The 21,840-nt window shown below is 40.8% G+C and overlaps 1 protein-coding gene across 5 annotated transcripts in view; it reads right to left on the bottom strand.

Moving 5' to 3' along the window:
- Window positions 1–21,840, bottom strand: part of NNT (nicotinamide nucleotide transhydrogenase) — a 93,148-nt gene that overhangs the window by 50,952 nt on the left and 20,356 nt on the right. For all 5 annotated transcript variants that reach the window (XM_059060879.2, XM_059060877.2, XM_059060878.2 and 2 more), the window contains 3 exons: window positions 18,996–19,083; window positions 14,262–14,350; window positions 10,094–10,281 (listed from right to left, as the gene is read on the bottom strand). In XM_059060879.2, coding sequence (XP_058916862.1) covers window positions 10,094–10,281; window positions 14,262–14,350; window positions 18,996–19,083 — 365 coding nt within the window. The remainder of the gene's footprint in view (window positions 1–10,093; window positions 10,282–14,261; window positions 14,351–18,995; window positions 19,084–21,840) is intronic.

The raw sequence follows: 21,840 nt of genomic DNA, 5'->3' as shown, positions 1-21,840 counted from the left end.
TCCAAATGAGCAAACCCTCAAAAGATTAGGTCAAGGGAGGGAAAGACTGAGAAGGAAATTTCAAAATACTATCTTACCCTGATGCCCTACCATGATAAAAATGTAATGTAAGGTAAGTGTGGCATCACAAAATGGAAGGATCAAAAGGAATAAGATGATTAGCTAGGTTTTGGGGGAAAAAACTACCCAAACCTAATATCTTACTTCAAACTAAACTCTGAACTCTATCGGTCAGAATTAATTATAAAAGATAAAAATCAACCCATAAAGAAAAGAAAAAAAAGGAAAAACTTGGTGAATATCTCTCCTGTCTTTGGATTGAAAAGTACTTCCTAAATTTACAGCAATGGGAAAAGTTACAAAGGAAAATGTCAATAGGCTTAATATGAAAAAGGTATGTATTACCATCCTCAAAAAAAAATAAACATGACAAAAAATTAATATAAAAATCTCACAGAAATTTAAATAAAAACAAAACACTAAGATCCTAATGCATAAATGAACAGCAAATACAAATGGCCAATTCAAAGAGAACAGTAACAACCAAATGAAAAAAGTTCACCCTCAGTAAGACTGAAAGAAATGTGAGTACAAAGAGTGAGATACATTTTTGCCCTCAAACTGAAAGTCAACAAAATCCAAATACTTCTGAAATGAAACAATTAGCTGGAAAATCTACTAATGAGATTATGAACTCTATAATCTTTCAACAAAGCATAGTAGATCAAGTGTGTATCAACAAGCCAAAAATATTGACATTCGTTCATCCGGTAATTCTACTTGTAAGGTTTGATTAATCCTAGAGAAATAAATGAAAATACAGATACAAGAATAAAGCAGAAAAAAAATGTTAGAACATTATTTTTAATTGACAAAAACTGGAAATAAATGAAAAGGTTAACTTTGGGAGAACAGTTAAATAAAATACAGCACATTCAAACAAGAAAATTCCACAAAACCATTAAAATATATTTGTGAAGAGTTCTTAATGACTTATGTGAAGAGAGAAAACTTATGATATAATAATATTAAGTGCACAAGAGGGAAGAGATATGGGAACATATGTATATGTATAACTGATTCACTTTGTTGTAAAGCAGAAACTAACACACCATTGTAAAGCAATTATACTCCAATAGAGATGTTAAAAATAATAATAATATTAAGTGGAGAAAGTAAGAAAGATATTTTATCTTCATCTAACATGATAAAAATTCATGGAAAAAAGGCTGAAAGAAAATGGTAAAATGTTAAGAGTATTTTTCACTGAGTAGAAGTATCACAAATGATCTTTATTTTCCACTTTGTACCTGACTGCATTTCCAACAAAAGTCACATACTATTTTTATAAAAATAAATAAACAGGGCTCCCCTGGTGGCACAGTGGTTGAGGGTCCGCCTGCCTATGCAGGGGACACGGGTTCGTGCCCCAGTCTGGGAAGATCCCACATGCCACGGAGCAGCTGGGCCCGTGAGCCATGGCCGCTGAGTCTGTGCGTCCGGAGCCTGTGCTCCGGAACGGGAGAGGCCACAACAGTGAGAGGCCCGCGTAACACACACACACACACACACACACACACACACACACACACACGAATCCGCCTGCCAATGCAGGAGACACCGGTTCGATCCCTAGTCCAGGAAGATCCCACATGCCAGGAAGCAACTAAGCCCATGCGCCACAATGACTGAGCCTGCGCTCTAGAGCCTGTGAGCCACAACTACTGAGCCTGTGTGCCACAACTACTGAAGCCCACATGCCTAGAGCCTGTGCTCTGCAACGAGAAGCCACCGCAATGAGAACACATGCACCACAACAAAGAGTAGCCCCTGCTCACCGCAACTAGAGAAAGCCCATGCGCAGCAACAAAGACCCAACGCAGCCAAAATTAAAAAAAAAAAAAACCTTAGGTCAGAATGAGATTGACAACAAAGCCTTAATGAAATGGATATCTTCAGAAAAGTCAGATAAAAAGCAAGTTAAGCCAGGGTTTTCCAAAGCGAAATCCATGTTAGATTGCCATCTAATGGCAATGCTTCTGTAACTTCATAAGTATGTCCATAAGCCTGATGATTTCAGAGAACATCTTTGACATGCCACATAATGCTCAAGAATGTCTGGACTTTCTATTGCAACAGTCAATAAGCTTTTCAGTCTGGATACCATTTGCAAGACCAAGCATCACCAGTGGAAGAAAGGTGATTATGCTAATGCTCTATGTGCCAGGCCCTACACTGGGCTTTTTTCTTTGTGTAGTCCTCAAAACAACTCTGCAAGATAAAAAGGTTTACCTCCTTTTCAGAAATGAGGAATCTGAGGTTCAGAGAGCCACAGCTGTTAAGCAGTGGAACTGGAATTTGAATCTACTCTATCTGGTTCTAAATCCATGATCTGATTGCCAAAGAAGGGATTAAACATAAGCAGATAAAATTAAAACTGGGGAAGAGGAAAGAAGCTTTTAGCTCCTCATCAAAATCCACATTTGTTAGGGGCTGAATTGTGTCCCCAGAAAAATTCACATGTTGAAACCCTAACCCCCGGTAACTCAGAATAAGACTATATTTGGAGAAAGAGTCTTTAAAGAGATGATCACATGAAATGAGGCCATCAGGGTGGGCCCTAATCCAATCTGACTGGTACCCTTAAAACAAGAGAAAATGTGGACACAAAAAAGACACCAAGACCATGTGAGGACACGGCCCTCTACAAGCCCAGGAGAGAAGCCTCAAAAGAAGCCAAACCTGCCCACACCTTGATCTTGGACTTCTAGGCTCCAGACTGTGAGGAAATAAATTTCTGTCGTTTAGGCTCCCCAGTCTGTGAGATTTTGTTACGGCACCCTTAGCATACTAATACAATGTTCTCTTATTCCTGGGGGCACAGTTAGACAACAATTCCCAGCTTCCTTCACAGTTAGGTTTGGCCACGTGACTAGGTCTTTAGCAGAAGAAATGTGAGCAGGGGTGGTGTGTACCACTTATGGGCATCTCATGCTCACTCCTCCATGGCCCTTTACTTCTAGCTGGCTGGAAGTGACCTGAGTGACCTTCACAGCCTTGCAGCACTGACGGCAACACTGTGGCACCTGAGTCCCCAGAGGACCGCCTGAAAGAGCGCTGCCCCCCAATGTGTCAACCACCTAGTACTGTTAACTGAGCGAGAAGTAAATTTCTATAATGTCTGAGCTTTTGCATGAATTTGTTTTAGCATCTAGACCGTCCTAATACTGAGACATAAGAAGGTATACAGAAAGTGGAAATAAGGAAGAACAGCAATGCCCATGGTGGAAAGTGCTGGTTGTAGCTGTAACTCTATCTATCGGGTGCTGTTTCACCAGAGACAGGACAGCCTCAGCCTCCCAATCCTTTTCAACTCAGAGACTGCCACGGAGGGAAGCACAGTGCTTTCCAATCTTGCAACATACTTTGGGAGAAATAACAGACCAAACCAGAAGGTAATTCTGTGCCATAAATCTTCCTACCAGGACATTTGTTAAATTCGGCCCAGTCGCTCACTAAATGTGCTCAAACACACTCTAGCTAGTCAAGATTGATAAATGACGAAGGAAAACTCCACAGTTTTGGCATCTTCCTCTTGATGACAAGTTGCCCTGTCTCTGTTGAAAGCTACCAAGAGGTGTACAGACAGCCTGTGATTACCAACCCTTGATGTTGCAACATTTAAGTATTTTTCTCTGTCTTTCAAAATTCTCAAAACAAATGAAAACTCTGTACAAGAAATATTTTAAAATTCCATACAATCATACAACGCATTTAAAGGAGGAGAGGATGGTAGATGAATCAGATTACTCCGTAAAAGAAAGTTAAATAATTCAAAAAAAGTTGAAAATCCCTGATCTATCACTGTCCTGTAAGACCACAATGTTTACAGAATGAAAAGAACAATCTGAAAAATAAAGCTTTACTTTAGGGAAAGACCTTGTGTAGTCATCAAAACAATATTATCTCTGTGGAATTTCACAAACGAAGAGTATACTGCCGTATCAATTATTCTCTTGCCTAAAAGAACAAGTGTGAAAATTACTATGGAAAGTTACTCTTTTGTACTATATTTCTACTCCATATGAAAGCTTCAAAGAGACAGGCAGCATCCAATGGAGAACCAATGTTGATTTTCCAGGAGACTGTGAGATCCCTCCGGTTTGGTCTCATATGTGTAAGGCCCTTGTATATCAAGGGAAAACACCCCCTCCCAATTCTCCAGAGTCATGCAAAATTGCCACAAAGCTCCTTTGATGGGTGTATCCTACAGATGCTATCCGATATAGATAAAAATAAAAAGGACTGTTACCCTAATCTGGATCATACCTAAAAAGAGGTCCAAGGATATGTGGCCTAAGGGATCATAATTTATAATCAAACAATGAATATCTTCCCTGCTGGCTGATAGGACACTTTCTAACTCCTGAACAGACCTTCCCACTACTTCCTAATTCTATCTCCTGAGAGGCCTAGCTCAACACCTCAAACTGCAAACGTGGCAAGTGTCCTACTTTTGAAAATTTAAGAAAGCTAGCTTCCCAGTCTTAAATTAGCCTCTGCAGTATTCCTATCCAAGAGTGCTCTTTCTTTCCTTGCATAGCACCGGAAAAATAAAAGGGGTTGTACCAACTGAGAACTAAGGAAGGAACCCACATTAGCTCAGGAACATCTGCTGAGCCCCAGCTGTACACAAGGCTCCCTGGTAAGTAGCCTCGTAGCAGAGATGAGCCAGGGCAACTAAAGGGCAGTGAGACTGAGAACTACTGGAATTTGAGGCACGAGCAAATGCTATGAATGCATGAAAAAAGAGTGTTTACTACGGAGCAGGAGACGGCAGGAACTCTGGAGAAACTACTGAGCTCAGGAGGACTTCAAAAGGCAGGGAAGAAAGACACAGACCTACTAGAGAATGGACTTGAGGACACGGGGAGGGGGAAGGGTAAGCTGGGACGAAGTGAGAGAGCAGCATGGACTTATATATACTGTAAGTAAATGTAAAATAGCTAGTGGGAAGCAGGAAAATAGCACAGGGAGATGAGCTCAGTGCTTTGTGACCACCTAGAGGGGTGGGATAGGGAGGGTGGGAGGGAGGGAGACGCAAGAGAGAAGAGATACGGGAACATCATATATACAATGGAATATTACTCAGCCATAAAAAGAAATGAAACTGAGTTATTTGTAATGAGGTGGATAGACCTGGAATCTGTCATACAGAGTGAAGTAAGTCAGAAGGACAAAAACAAATACCGTATGCTAACACATATATATGGAATCTAAAAAAAAAAAAATGTCATGAAGAGATTAGTGGTAGGAGGGAATAAAACACAGACCTACTAGAGCATGGACTTGAGGATATGGGGAGGGGGAAGGGTAAGCTGTGACGATGTGAGAGAGTGGCAGGGACATATACACACTACCAAATGTAAATTAGATAGCTAGTGGGAAGCTACAGCATAGCACAGGGAGTTCACCTCTGTACTTAGTGACCACCTAGAGGGGTGGGATAGGGAGGGTGGGAGGGAGGGTGACAAAAGAGGGAAGAGTTATGGGAACATATGTATATGTATAACTGATTCACTTTGTTGTAAAAGAGAAACTAACACACTACTGTAAAACAGTTATACTCAAATAAAGATGTTAAAAAAAAAAAAAAAAAAAGAGATACGGGAACATATGTATATGTATAACTGATTCACTTTGTTGTAAAGCAGAAACTAACTCACCATTGTAAAGCAAATATACTCCAATAAAGATGTTAAAAAAAAAAAAAAAAAAAGGCAGGGAAGGGCAGGGACAGCATTCCAAAGAGAAGGAACAACATGTGCAAGGCCTGAAGGTCCTTGGCCTCCTTGTGGAGATAATAGCAGCCAGCGTGACTGAAATCGGGCCCAGGGAGCAAGACATGAGTTTCACGTGAGATCCAAAAGCTCAATCAGGACTAGAAACTGAAAGGCAAGAAATACCTTACCAAAGGGTGCAAAATTTAGAGCACAGGTAAGGGTGGGGTGGGGAGGGAGGGGAGGTGATCCAATCTTGAGGACTTTAGATGCCTTTACCTAATGATGCTGGCAACTTGAGTGGTCCAAGTTACTGTCATTACTAAACAAAACCCCAGGCTTTCCGGTAGCTATGGTTCACTTACGAAACGAGGGCAGGACCTGAGGTGGGGAAGGGGAGAGCAGGAAAGCCAGATGACCCTATGATGCTTATGATTTTTAACTAGGCGTCATCAGGAAACGTTCTAAATGGAGAAAGTGGAGAAGGTTGTCCCCGTCAAGGTAGATTTAGCGTGTGCCCCACAGTACTCCTAATTCTCACAGGAATTCAGGCAAAATGGGCCTAACACACAGTCACTGCTAAACCCCTGTGATTCCTCATCAGCCCCCCATAATCCCTAATTTACGAATCAGATTTTCAACCTGATTCAGTTTCTTCCTGATTAAACCTTCCAAGTCTATGAGAAGTCTCTCTAAAAGGGTTTCAGAACAATAAGAATGCTGAAAAAAATCTCCTGTGTCTCAAAAGGTTTACTGGAAAAGATTATGAGCACAGCCTGAACGTTCTCAGAGAGGGGGGGGCTGCTGAACTTTTCAGTGGTAACCCTAAAGGTCACGGAGCTGGACAGGAAGGTTGGGAGCTTTCCCTCGTGGGCACAGCACCACGAAATGAGACTGTCTGCTAGGCCCTCTCTTGAAGTTACCTCCACTAAGTGAAATTCTAGCCCTGCATCCATCGCCCAACCCAACTGAGGGGGTCTAGACAATGGTACAAGATACCAGGCAGCATGGTAAGTAGCTAGCTACGGAAACGTTTCATTTTACCTAGCATCCTCATAAGTACAACGTTATTGTGTGTCCAAGCCCACTGACTGACGTGTGCCTAGGAGGAATGAAAATTTACCAACTCCACAGGATTGCTACCTGAAGCAAGCCCATCGCCCATGTTCCTCTCTCAATGTTCTTATCCACTCCAGGTCTTCAGTACAGCCGTGAGGATCTCGGTCTAAGGAACTGCAACTTGGAGAACTTTTGACATTTAACTTAATCCCTTTTGGATCCACTCAAGGAAAACTGTAGAACAACTTCTGCCCCAGGAGTCTTTCAGGAGCAAGACACACCATCAGGTGACCTATGCAAAGGCCCGGGACAAACACCAGTAAGGATACAATGCCAAGGACACTGTTTTTCAAAGGGCATGTGTACCTTTATATAATCTTTTCAATCTTTTTTTTTTTTTTTTAATGCTCACAGGTTTTCAGGTTTCAGTCCCCTAGGGCATATGAAAGATCTTTAGAAAGATCATCTTCTTCCTTATTATATTAAATTCGCTTTTCTCTTTTGGGGGGGCTTACCGAAAAAGTAACAGAAAGGTGCTTTTCAGGCCAGCCTTGTGAGTGTGAACTCTGGGTCAATCCACTGGTCAGGGACTTTGTGCAAGTTTAAAGTGCTTTGACCAGATGGCTTCAGAAAAGACTGAAAACAGGAAAGGCTCAGCAGAACAGACTCGTAAAACTTCTTCAACAAGTCCTCTTTAACACTATCATATAATTTGAACTGCTGCTAAGGTATACTTACTGTAAACTACTTATAAAAAATAAGAGGTTAAAGTTTAGTCAACTGTTCACATGCCCATTTTTTGTTCAAAAAAAAAAAATGATACTATCGGGGGTAGGTCCTAAAAGTCCATATATGTTTTATATAAGAAGTCTTGAGTTCTAGAACTTACTTTAAGATTTACCATCAATAATAATTCTATATACTATATCCAAAGTATACTCAGTTCTTTTTTTTAACCTAGTGACATAGACTTTATTTTTCTTTTTTTAATTATTTTTTTATTGAAGTTTAGTTGATTTACAATGTTGTGTTAGTTTCAGGTGTAGACCAAAGTGATTCAGTTTTTATATATAGATATAGATATTCTTTTTCAGACTTTTTCCCTCATAGGTCATTACAAAATACTGAGTAGAGTTCCCCGTGCTATACAGTAAGTCCTTGTTGGTTATCTATTTTATATATAGTAGTGTGTATATGTTAATCCTAAACTCCTAATTTATCCCTCTACCCTTTTCGCCTTTGGTAACCATAAGTTTGTTTTCTATGTCTGTGGATCTACTCAGTTCTTTATGAATAGAATGATTTAAAACTACTAGCTTCAGGGCTTCATCATTTACCGCATGAGTAAATGCTTTAGCACCCTCTACTGGCCACTCGTTACATCCAGTCAGTTCCCAACTCATCTCCCCAACAGGCAACTACCTTTCAAAGGTCAAATGGTGGCTACAGCAAAAGCCACCCCATCCTTCCTTCAAAGCCACCTGCAACAGCTGAGCCAGAAGCCACCGCCACAAAAGGAAAGGATGAATCCTGAAGTGCTCTCCTGCCACCACCTGTCCATGAGTCCTACTGTAGTTGCTGGCAGATCTCACAAACACCACCTGTGGCCCCTGCGTTGCCTGATCTGCACCCACCTCCAGTAAACAACCCCAGCCTTATTTCCACACAAACAGACTCTTCTATGGGCTGAGCCCATGTCACTCTCCCGCTGTCTGCTTCATCTAGCCAGCTCCGGTGGGATAGGGGTGTCTGGAGAGAAGAGCTCACCCACTGGGTAAACAGAGGACAAAACGAAGAGCCTCAAAGGCACATTTTCCCCCACAAGCTCACAGATATGCTGCCAATCAGCTTCCTGCCCCTGGGTGTATATTAGCCAGATTGGGGGAAGGGGGTGCCAGAAGAGAACTTCTCCTTTCCCAGAACCTCATAACAAAGCAGCTTCTCCTAATTTTCCACGGTCCCCTAGAGAAGGCAAGGCTCCTTTAGGAGGATCGAACACAAGTAACCCGACCCCTGTAAGTTCTCATTATCTGGCCCACTTTCTTTTAGAAAGTGAAAAAAATTAGAGTCAGCATGGTATTCATTCTTCAATAACAGAAGCAAAGGACAGGAGAGGAGATAGGAATATAAAAGGTAGAGAGTTTCTTCACTCCCAAATCTTGCTAGATCAAGCTACTGTTTACTGTTTATTACTGATTAATAAATGCTGGCTGGTTTGACATCAAGCATCTATTCTTTAGAAGAAGATGTTGTAAAAGACTAAAAAGTAATTCCTGCCATCAAAGAGCTCAAGATTTGATTGCAAAGACCAAACAAGTCAAAGGAAGTAATTACAAAGTAACAAAGTATCATAACCTTTAGTAAAAAAATATACACAGGAAATTCCATAAATACATATACACACACACAAAGTCCCCCTCTCTTTCTCATGTATAAAAAAATGATCATCAAAATATTAATAATGGGACTTCCCTGGTGGTGCAGTGGTTAAGAATCTGCCTGCCAATGCAGGGGACACGGCTTCGAGCCCTGGTCTGGGAAAATCCCACATGCTGCAGAGCAACTAAGCCTGTGCACAACTACTGAGCCTGTGCTCTGGAGCCCACAAGTCACAACTACTGAAGCCTGTGCGCCTAGAACCCATATTCTGCAATAAGAGAAGCCACCGCAATGAGAAGGCCGTGTACCACAACGAAGAGTAGCCCCGGCTTGCCGCAGCTAGAGAAAGCCCACGCGCAGCAAGGAAGACCCAACACAGCCAAAGATAAATAAATAAATAAATAAATTTTAAAAAGTAATAAATTTTTTAAAATATATATTAATAATGGTCACTCTGGTAGAACTTCCAATCTGTACTTTTTTCCCCTCATATTTTTCAGTGCTGTTTGGATTTCCTACGATAGAAATGTAGTATCTTAACAAAGAGAACAGAAATAAATTAAAAAACAACTATCAAGGGTGCAAACAAAGCAAACTGCTTACAAATATAATACCGTACACAGAATATGATCTATGAACATAGATAAAAATACATAGAAAAAAGACTGGAAGAAAATATACAAATTATTAATGATGATTTTTGTCCAGGGGCCACAGTGATTTTGTCTTTTCTGCCTTTCATGTGCTTTCTCATTCTCTAGAAAGTAAATCAATCTTTACTTAAAGAAATGCAAACGTTAAACAATTACTCACCCTCATTTTAAAGTATCATTAGTAAAAGTGCTTTATCGATAACCACTGACATAATGACACACCTGGAATAAGTGCTGTGCTGATAAGGATATCCACCTCCTTGCACTGCTGAGCAAATAGCTTCATTTCAGCCTCAATGAACTCTTTGGACATCTCCTTTGCATATCCTCCGTGTCCCTCACCAGATTCCTTCAAGTCTACCTCTAAGGGCTCAGCACCCAGAGACTTGAACTGCTCCAAAGCTGCGGCCCTGGTGATTATTGAAGGGAAAGCAGTGGTTATTTCAGGTCCTTAATACAGAAATCAAGATCATCATTTACATACACGTTTTTAAGAAAACTCTACATATTCAAAAGCAGAAACTTTCTTTTGAGGTCTCTGACCAGACCGTTTGAATTTTTTTCTAAAGGCAGGTAACACCCTTATGATAATATTTTTTTCTGGAAAAAAAAAAAAAAACTATAGGAAATTCCAACTCTTACTTAGTTAAGTTACAAAAGGAATTTCACTACTGCCATCTCTAGTCATCAGTTAGAGTTTCTTGACAGTGGTCCCACTGTTGATGATGTGAGATCTGACCTACATTCCGATTTGACATCATTCAAATCACTCAAGTTGAGGTTTTCACTTGTAAATGTTCTGACTTACGGGGACTTTTCCCACATAAATGACTCTTTTACTTAGAAATATTGTTACAAAGTGATTTTTGCCCCTAGCCCTCATTAAATTGTGTTTGAGAAAAGCAATCTATAAATGGCATAAATGGCAAAATGTGAAGAGCCAATACATTTAACTTATATAAAAATACATTCAGTTTTAAAATAAATAAATAAATGCTAGCCAAGTTCTGTGTACTAGTTGGGAAACCAGAGCCAACAAAGCTCTCAGCTCTGTGGCAGACAGTGTTTAACTCACCAACATCCATCCCACTACAGTGAATCCCAAACCTCCCTAAGGACAACAATCGCTCCAGGCACTTGTTAAAAATTCAAATTCCGGGATTCCCTGGTGGTGCAGTGGTTGAGAGTCCGCCTGCCAATGCAGGGGACACGGGTTCGTGCCCCGGTCCGGGAAGATCCCACATGCCGCAGAGCGGCTGGGCCCGTGAGCCATGGCCGCTGAGCCTGCGCGTCCGGAGCCTGTGCCCCGGAACAGGAGGAGCCACAACAGTGAGAGGCCAGCATACCGCAAAAAAAAAAAAAAAATTCAAATTCCCAGGCCCCTTCCGAGACCCACTGAATTACAATCTCCAGCAGAGGGGCCAGGAGCTCTATTTTTAGCAAGAGCTGTAAGTAATTCTTGCCATAACGGAAGTTTGGGAAACAGTGGACTGAGCCCATCAGTCCCCTGGCAACTGTCATGGTCAGGGAGCAGACACAAAGGTAGGATACAGAAGGAAGGGCAGAAAAGGTAAGGCATGGATGAACAAGGGCTTCTCTCCGTTTCTGCTGACTTGAACAAGGAAGCTTGTAACACAGATTGCCTGTGGAGGTCAACTTGTGACCACAGGGGGAATCAGCCAGAGCTGAGGACAGCAGAGAGGAGAGACAGAAGGAACCTGGTCCTGGATGGCACGGACCAGCGGCTGCCTCTAGTGTGAAAAGGGAGTCCTTTCCATGGATTTTCACTTTGGAGAGATAACACATTTTCTTATAGTTTAGGCCAATTTGAGTTGGTGTTATCCAAAGGGATACAGGTTTAAAAAGTTTTAGAAATGTCTACTATTTTTTTAATTTATTTATTTATTTATTTTTGGCTGCGTTGGGTTTTCATTGCTGCATGCAGGCTTTCTCTAGTTGTGGCGAGCAGGGGCTACTCTTCATTGCAGTGCACGGGCTTCTCATTGTGGTGGCTTCTCTTGTTGTGGAGCACGGGCTCTAGGCGTGCAGGCTCAGTAGTTGCAGCATGCAGGCTCACTAGTTGCGGCATGCGGGCCCTAGAGCGTGCTGGCTTCAGTAGTTGTGGCACATGGGCTCAGTAGTTGTGGCTCGCGGGCTCTAGAGCGCAGGCTCAGTAGTTGTGGCACACAGGCTTAGTTGCTCCCCAGCATGTGGAATCTTCCCGGACACGGATCAAACCCGTGTCCCCTGCATTGGCAGGAGGACTCTTAGCCACTGCGCCACCAGGGAGGCCCCAAGTCACTGTATTTCTATACAATGAATCTTGTGCAGCCATTAAATATATTTGCAGATAAGTAAAGAGCTTCATGACCTGCTAAGTTTAAAAAAAGTTAAAAAGTAAGTTAAATAGTACTATGAGTAAAATTACATTTTTAATTAATGTGTAGAAAAGGGAACATATATAGTAAAATGTTAATAGTTATCTCTAGCAGGGTTGTAGGGTATTTTATTTTCACTTTTTATGCTTTTTTGTATTTTTCTGAATTGGGAGAATAAGCATTTTTACAATCAGAAAGAAAGTAAACTGGGTAAGTTATTAAACTGATTTATATTTCTTTTAACATTATGTAAAATAGGGTTATTTATTCCTATTTCATATACTTACAATAAAGAACAAATAAAATAAAGCATAGAGCACAATGCCTGGGAGAGAGTAAGCATTTAGTACAGGTATCTGAAAACTAAAGCTCTTGTTTTTGCAAATAAAGCTTTTTGGAGTACACACCAAAAAAGGAAAGTAAAGACTTTATAAACTTTGTAATAGAGACAATAGGCAATGAGTGGAATTTCCTAGTTATTGTCTGAAAGAATTTAGAAAATCACACCCATATAATATCGCTAGGCAATGAATTGTCCTTAAGTTTTTAGGATGTTTAACTGAAAATAATACCATTCAGTTTTCCAACAAGAATTTATAATCAAGTGTGTTTTCCAATATATTTAGATTTCACATTTATAACATGACCCTAACCCCCAGTCTCAAAATAGTGATTAGATTAACTAATGAGCTATAATTATAAGAAAAGCATTACATCAGATCAGCCACATCTTTCTTCACTGTATACTTATCTTAATAAACTGTAAATAAAAATGAAGTTAAGCAACAGCTATATTCTAGCTGTCTACTCTCTACATAATCTAAACCAAAGACATCAACATAACTTTTATAAATTCTCAGTAGTTAACCCAACACTGAGTTTCACATCATCTCCAAGTCAAATATATACACTTCCACTTTAAGAGTATTGTCCACTACAATGAAAACCTGAACAACCTACTTTTGCCAGATTTGGGGGGTCTTCAATAACTTCACATCTGCAAACATTAAAAATTAAAAGCTAGGACTAATGACATGCTTAACTGTGGCTATCCCTGGCTTGCGTCCTGGTTACTTCAGAAATGCCTTTCCTCATTTCAGCAAGACAGCATTTTATCAGCACATCACCCCTCTAAACTCCCGGTAAGCACTATAAACCATATTCTATTGGAACAGTCTTTACTCTGAAATGTCATATTCTTTTTAACTTTGAATGGTTGCATTTCTTTTTCATCATTCTGTATTCAAGATTAGCAATGGTATTTTCCCTCTACTGACTTCAACTGATAATAACTAACTACATGTTTCAACCTGAAAAAAGTATTGGAACACATAAATGATAACAATACTCAATAAGCACGTAATAAAAGCTAGTATCTAGTGTCTTCTGAAATGAAGAACAATTTTAATTGAACTTCTCTTTAAAGAAATTCCAGGAAAATGTTGATACGTCTGCTTTAAAGAAATATGCAATGAACATAATCAAGTACTTTCACCTGGTGGCTCTACTGCTGCTCAATCAGCTTTACCTGCTTCCGTCTGTTGGATGCCAAGCACATCCCTCGCCCCCCACCCCAGTCTGCTCTCCAAGATGTCTCCCATATTACTCCCCTTCTTCACACTCACAAACATCTCTGTTCATGCCCTACCTAGTGACTAAACGTGTTCTGAGCAGAAATAAAACACAGTAGAGCAACATGTTAGAAAGTCAGGATACAGAGTACTCTGGTCCCACTGCTAATCTACATGAAAATACAAGACTGAGTGTGGGCAGTTCATTTGCAAGTTTTTGAAATTATTTCTGCCTTACTGGGCCTGAGTCCTTAAACTTTTTTTTTTCCACTAAGTAATACATTTTCACTTTGAGTTAACTTTGAACAGATGGATACACTTTTAAATGAAGAGCTTACAGAGCAGTTTCAGCGTGCCACATCAATTTGCAAAAGGAAAGCATAACATCCACCTAAAACAAAACGTTTTTACCTTAACAGCAATAGCTAGTAAAGCCCTCACCTTGTGTCAAATCCCCGAACAATCGCACCCATCGACTTTGCTGCACCTGCAGAGGCCAGCCCTGCCACACCGCCACCGACTATCAGAATCTAGGAAAGAAGGCAGAAGCCGTATGTTTTAAATAAAGTTCATGATCAACTGATTATGTAAAATCATCCGCTAGTAACTCTCAGGGCCAGGTACACAGTCAGCACATAGTCATACACCAGGTAGTGCTGGTAGTGATGATCAGCCCTGAATAAATGTACTGTGTGGATAGGCTACTCTGTACCTGGACCGCCGCTGTTTTTCGGGTTTTTTCTTTCTTAGTTGCAGCACACGGAATCTTCCTTGCGGCATGTGGAACCTTTTGTTGCGGCACACGGGCTCTTTGTTGCAGCGCAGGGGCTTCTCTCTAGTCGTGGTCGGCATGCTCCATATTTGCAGCATGCGGGTTCTCTAGATGTGGTTCGCGGGCTCAGTAGTTGCCGTGCGGGGTCTTGGCTGCCCCGCGGCATGTGGGATCTTAGTTCCCCAACCAGGGATCGAACCCCCAAGACCCTTGCATTGGAAGGTGGATTCTTTTTTTTTTTTTTTTGGAAGGTGGATTCTTAACCACTGGACCACCAAGGAATTCCCCCGGACCACCACTGTTTTAAAAAGTTTATTAAAGCTGATGGCAAAGGCCAAAAACTTCACTAAAACTAGTGTGACTCTCAGCATCTCAGTGTAAAAGCTACATACAGCACCATCAGTGTTACATATGTTAAAGACTGACAAGTTCTTTCCCACACTGTCAACGCTACTTCTACTAATACTATATATTATAGTATTCTAGCTCCCTCTCCCCTCTCAAATTTTAAGGTTTTCTATGTTCATAAAATATCAAAATAAGTTTCAAAGATGGGTACAACTTTGGTGAAACACCTACTCCTATTTTGAGCTTCTAAAAGGAACAGCAGGGGCTTCCCTGGTGGCGCAGTGGTTGGGAGTCCGCCTGCCAATGCAGGGGATACAGGCTCGAGTCCTGGTCTGGGAAGATCCCACATGCCATGGAGCAGCTAAGCCTGTGTGCCACAACGACTGAGCCCGCGTGCCTAGAGCCCGTGCTCCACAACAGAGCTCACGCACTGCAGTGAAGAGTGGCCCCTGCTCACCGCAACTAGAGAGAGCCTGCATGCAGCAACAAAGACCCAATGCAGCCAAAAATAAATTAAATTAAATAAATAAATAAATAAAATAAAAGGAACAGCAGGTAACCAACCACCTAATTTTGATCCACTTTCAATGAACTGCACCTGAAATCCAAAGCAATGTAACTAATCTCCCTAACCAAGGAAGGATCAGAGCCAAGAAAATCATAGAACTCCTCAGAAACAAGAATCTCCCTGCCTTCTAAGAAACAAAGAACAATGTAATCTGGAATGGGCCTTCCAGAGAAAAGACCTATTATACTTCGCAGCCAAAAAAAAAAAAAAAAAAAAAGCCACCCACAGAAACAGTGAAGCTTATAAATTCCCACCCACCCATCATGCCCACTTCTTCTGCCTCTTTAAGAAGACTAGGCTAGTGGAACTGTGCTCTGGTGACCCCTGGGCAGTGTCTCAGAGATCATGTGAATTGACCTTAATGGGAATGCTTCCTCTGGGGGGGTCTATAAGAAAGGGGACAAAGAGCGACCAGAGGGAACAAGACGCTGCTGGGCTCCAAGGCACCAATCCCCACTGCACACACCGAAGTCCCACCACCACTAAAAAAAAAAAAAAAAAAATGAAATTAAAATAAGTAAAAGTCATAGGACTGGGCCAAGTTATCCTGAATCAAGAAATAACAAAAGACCCCATAATTTAAGAGACAGAATCCATTCTTCAAAAAGGGAAGAGGGGTTGGAAATGGAGTTAATGATCCATCATGCCTACGTTCTGAAGCTCCATAAAAATCACAAAAGTACAGGGTTCCAGGAGGTTCCGGAAGTTTCCAGGAATGGTGTCCAAAGAGGGCATGGAAGCCCCACACCCCATCCCACATACCTTTCCCTAGTCATCTCTCTCAACAGGATGTTCATCTGCATCCTTTATCATAGTCCTTCATAATAAACTGGTAAATAGGAAGTAAACTGTTTTCCTGAGTTCTGTGAGCACCTCTAGCAAATTAACTGAACCCAAGGCGACTTACGGCCAACCTGTCAGAAGCACAGGTGACAACCTAGACTTATGACTGGCATCTGAAGGGGGGTGGGGACAGTCCTGTGGGCCTGAGTCCTTAACCTGTGAGATCTGATGCTATCTCCACGCGGACAGTTTCAGAATTAAGTGAAATTGTAGGGCACCCAGCTGGTGTCACAGAATTGCCTGGTGTGGGGAAAATCCCCACACATTTGGTGACTGGAAGTATCAGAAGTGAAGTGTTCTATGTGAAAGTTAAGGAGAGACACAGGAGCAAGAGTGGAGTTTTTCCTAAACAATCCTAAATCAGACATTCTCTCATCTGCAAGAGGGTCTGGGACTTCCCTGGTGGCGCAGTGGTTAAGAATCCGCCTGGTGCAGGGGACCATGGGTTTGAGCCCTGGTCCGGGAAGATCCCACATTCCGCGGAGCAACTAAGCCCGTGCGCCACAACTACTGAGCCTGCGCTCTAGAGCCCGTGAGCCACAACTACGGAGCTCACATGCCACAACTACTGAAGCCCAAGCGCCTAGAGCCGGTGCTCTGCCACAAGAGAAGCCACCACAATGAGAAGGCCGCGCACCGCAATGAAGAGTAGCTCCCGCTCACCAAAACTAGAGAAAAGCCCGTGCACAGCAATGAAGACGGAACACAACCATAAATAAAGAAATAAATAATTTTTTAAAAAAAGAGGATCTGAACTCTGTAACATGACCTATAAGAAAGGCTCCACATCATCCAGCCCCGACCTACCTTTCCAACATCATCTCAGATCACTCTCCACCTTGCTCACCACACTCGAAGACCAATGGCCTTCTTTACTCTCCTAGAAACACTGAATTCTTTCCCATCACAGCACCTTTATGTGTGCTATTCCCTTGGCCTAGAATCCTGAACCCCACTTTCTTTCTTCCCATCCTTTAGGTCCCAATCAAATGTCAAAGGCGCCTTCCCCATCACCCTAACTACAGTAGCTTGCTCCTACAACTCACCACCATATCATGCTGTTCCTTTCTTTTACATCTAAAATGATCTCCCATATGTGTTTGATGGTCTATTTATCTCCTCACTGTGGTCCCTACTATGTGTAAATTTCTGTAGCAGGGATTTTTTTGCCTTGTTCATGCCATATCCCCAGCTACTAGAACAGTGCCTGGCACATCAAAAGCCATCAACTGATTGATTTTTAACTCATTCTAGACATGTAAGAACATTCCATGTTTAAAGGAAACCCAAATAAAATATTATGCAAGCTATCTTTTTTTTTTTTTTTTGGCCATGCTGCACAGCATGCAGGATCTTAGTTCCCCAACCAGAGATCGAACCCACTGCCCCCTGCAGTGGAAGCACAGAGTCTTAACCATTGGACTGCCAGGGAAGTCCCTAAGCAATCTACCTTGATAAGTCCATCTACTATCCAATTCTTCAATATCAGGAAAGTGTTTCTGACATGTAACTAAAATCCCTTAAGCTGCAATTTAAATTTTCAGTAAAGAGAGTCACTTTTCCACCTTTTAATCAGCTGACCGATTCTCCTTCCTTTATACCTCTTGTCTTCTGTTTCACTTTTTAATCCCTTATATTAACAGCTTTCCTCTCACCTTCCAGACAGATTCTAACCAAAACTGAGTAGTGGATTTGTGCATCAAAGCATTCAGCCAGTCTAAGAACAGCAGCCAACTTCTGGCCACCATGAGGGCCAGACCTTTTCTCATGAGCCTGAGAAAGAAGCCAGATGTAATCACTTTACGTATCACACCTCTGTGTTGTTTGCTCATACTCTCTTGTTAAGTATTCTGGCCTCCACTTGAACCATGTGCCACCACCTTCATCTGGTCTGTTTTTAAAGCCATGTATAACTAGATTTCTCAAAGCTTCTATTGTCTTTTTTTCATTTTTTCTAGGAGATATATTTTGTGTGAGAGCTCTGGGTTGATATAACAAAGTAATTAAGAGCAGGAAGCACCAAGTAAATCTGTACCCTACAGAGTATACTCTGCAGATAGATGACAACGTTTAAGGTCTTGTTTCCTATACTTTGCTGAAAGGCTTACACTATTATTTAGGGTCCGTGGCCTCAAAGGGTCACAGCATAATCGATTCTTTCACTTAGCCACCACCACCTCTCATCAACTGCTCTTCTCTGCTCTCAATATAGATTAAAGAAACTGCACCCTTTCCCCCTGCCAAACACCCTGATTATACCACCTACTATTTCCTGTCCTCTAGACCCAAAATTTGGCAAAAAGTGAGAAAACCAAGTCTTTCCTGAGCCAATGTGTCACAATCATTGGGAAGCTGAGAATTTGCTGAATGTATCACGAGGCTTTTTAAACAATTACTAATAAACAAGTCATCCAAAATCCCTTTAAGAATTCAAGTTAGAAAGTGAAAAACAGAAAAAAAATTGAACTTCCAGAAATGTCAAAATTCATTGTTTTCAAGTAACCTTAAGTAGCTTTGAGGCTCTGCCATTTATTTGTATATGACACGAACGTCATCATTTGCAAACAAAAAATTTTTAAATAACTATAAACTATAATACCCTTGCCTAATTCATAGTATGAAGAAATATTAAAGTTTTACCTACCTTAGCTGGAGGAACTTTTCCAGCAGCTGTGATCTGACCAGTAAAAAAACGTCCAAAATGATTTGCTGCTAGTACAACAGCCTTGTAACTTAAGAAAATAGAAAAATAAATGGATAAATAATTCTATAAAATTAAATAAGTTAAGTTTATATAGGAGAAATTCTTAAAGAATAAGAATAATAGCTAACATGTTTACAGTGACTACTGTCTGTCAAAAACAGTTCTAAGTGCTGTATATATGCTTACTCCTAATCTTCACAACAATCCTATGGATAAATATAACTATTATCTTCATTTTATAGGTGAGGAAACAGACACACAGAGGTGAAGAGACTTGACCGACGTCTCTCAGCTAGTAAATGGCAGAGCCAGATGTCTGACCCTGGCATGTTGCCTACAGAGGCACACTCTTACCCGTGACGCCCTCTGACCTCTTTGTAATGAGCACTACAGAAGCTCAGCTGGGATAAAAAAAAAAGAAGGGAAGACAAGAAAACGCTAACAATGGTTTTCTTTGGCAGCTGGGACTACAGACACTTCAAACTTTGTTTTACTTTATTGTCCAAATTTTCCTCGTTTACTGTGTAGTCTTTATATAATAGAGGAAAAAATCTTTCCAATTAAAAAAATCAGATTGGCTATATGCTTGTACATAATAAAATTCTAACCTCACAACAAAAAACACTTCCCGATCTCTAATGGTTGAAACCATGGGATTCTGAGACAGAGTGACCTCAGTTCAAGTCCAAGTTCGATCACTAACTAGCCTTGTGAACTTGGGCAAATTTCTTTAGTTCTCTAATCCTTGGTTTTCTCACCTCTAAAATGGGAACAAAAAGAGTCTCTTAGTGTTGTGAGGACTAAATGAGATAATGCAGGTAAAGCCCTTATCATAACACCTGTTACAATAAGTGCTTGGTAAGTATGTTTTTAGCTAAAGAAATGCTCTATGAATCAAAAACTAGTAATTTATACCACCTTTTCTTTAATAGGATATTTTTATTACACTAATTTCATTTCCTATTACATTAATTTCATTGTCATATTATTTTATACTTAAAAGGCACTTTTGCACACTCTCAGTAACACACACTCTACCTTAACATTATGATACAAAGATTAATATCATAATGCAAATGTTATAATGATAAGATCCACCTGCTAAGTGGACAAAAAAAAACCTTTCCCTGGTCATATTTTTGTAAAATAATACTTGATATAATAATTAATGCAAAAGCATGGAACAGTTACCACTATTACTTTAAGTTAAATCATATTAGAGCAGAAAAATATTTTAATGATTACATTATTTGTTAGTTTTGAATCCAAGTGATAGAAATTTTCAGAGAGCAAACATGATAAAGATTCAAAGGCCACTATAAGGAATTAATTTTGGAATTAACGTTTTAAAAGATTCCGTTGTGGGCTTCCCTGGTGGCGCAGTGGTTGAGAGTCCGCCTGCCGATGCAGGGGACACGGGTTCATGCCCCCGTCTGGGAAGATCCCACATGCCGCGGAGCGGCTGGACCCGTGAGCCATGGCCGCTGAGCCTGCGCTCCGCAACGGGAGAGGCCACAACAGTGAGGGGCCCGCGTACCAAAAAAAAAGAAAAAAAGATTCAGTTGTTATACTGGAAAAAAACAAAAACGAGACTGATTACACAGGAAATGTACAAGAAAACGTTGATAGTGGGAGAAGGTTATAATAGTGGGCCTTTTTTTGATGAAAGCAAAAATGCTCGGGACGAACATCAGTGAACTAAAAGGGGCGCGTCTTCACGGTAATACAGCTGTGTGTGTGAGTTAGATGATGATTTATCACACATTGTATGGGCAAGCATACTAGGTGATTCATCTCAGACTATGCCTTTTGCATATACCAGCTCAGGACGTAAGACAGTGATTCTTTAAACTGTGTCCCTGGATCCCCAAAAATTCAAATTTCAGCCAACTCTGGGGCCATTGTGGCTGGGATGGAGAACAGAGAGAGAATGTTTCTAGACACCCTTCCACTCCTCAATTCAATGAACACCACTCTGTTCTCATTGGATTTGTTTATACTGCGTCATATTTCATTTGCTCAAAAGATTCTGCAGCAGAAAACCACTGATCTAGAGCTACTGGTTGGGATAACCTTTCACACACGTGCATTTCACATGACAAAAGTCAACAGCACCCTTAAAACTTTACATTGTACATTTCCTGTATAAAATTTTAAGTCCCACATTGCATAACTCTTCCAGAAACTAAATAAATATGACAAAAGTTTATTTTGTCCCTTAGTATTAATTCACATCACAAGAAATATCTTCAAACCAACCATTTGCTATATTACATAAGGACAACAAAATGTGGTGTTAACTTGTCATTTTTGTTTACTGCATCTCATTTATATCAAATGTGAACAAGTTGAAACCCAAAGTAGAATCTGTGGCACATTTGATATGCTACATCTAAGATATGAAACCTAAGAAAACTTTCAGTTCACGTGTTAGCTTTAAGAGTCTATTCAGGTTAGTCTTTTTTCATGCGCCGTTTTATTTTTTAAACATTTTCATTTGTCGGTGCCTCATTCATATTAGCAAGTTGTCACAACTAATAGTTTTCATGCTTAAAATCTAATTCAACAGGCTTCTTCCAGATTTTTCCCACTCTCCAGGCAGAGTCAGCAATACGCTGTACTCACATAGTTTTTCCTATCCCTTCCCGGAGGCAGGCATGGTTACTCAGTCAGAGCCATATTCCTCTGAGCTGATTGGGCCTTGGAATTCTTTTATACCCAGTGGTCCAGGCAATCAATGGGGAATGCATTAGCGCTGGTGGGCGAATGAAGTTTATTGCCATCT

This window comes from Kogia breviceps, chromosome 4 (genome assembly GCF_026419965.1).
Source record: "Kogia breviceps isolate mKogBre1 chromosome 4, mKogBre1 haplotype 1, whole genome shotgun sequence".
In the NCBI taxonomy this organism is placed as follows: Eukaryota; Metazoa; Chordata; class Mammalia; order Artiodactyla; family Physeteridae; genus Kogia; species Kogia breviceps.
Note: the sequence above shows the minus strand (reverse complement) of the source record. Positions and strands in the feature narration are given on the sequence as shown.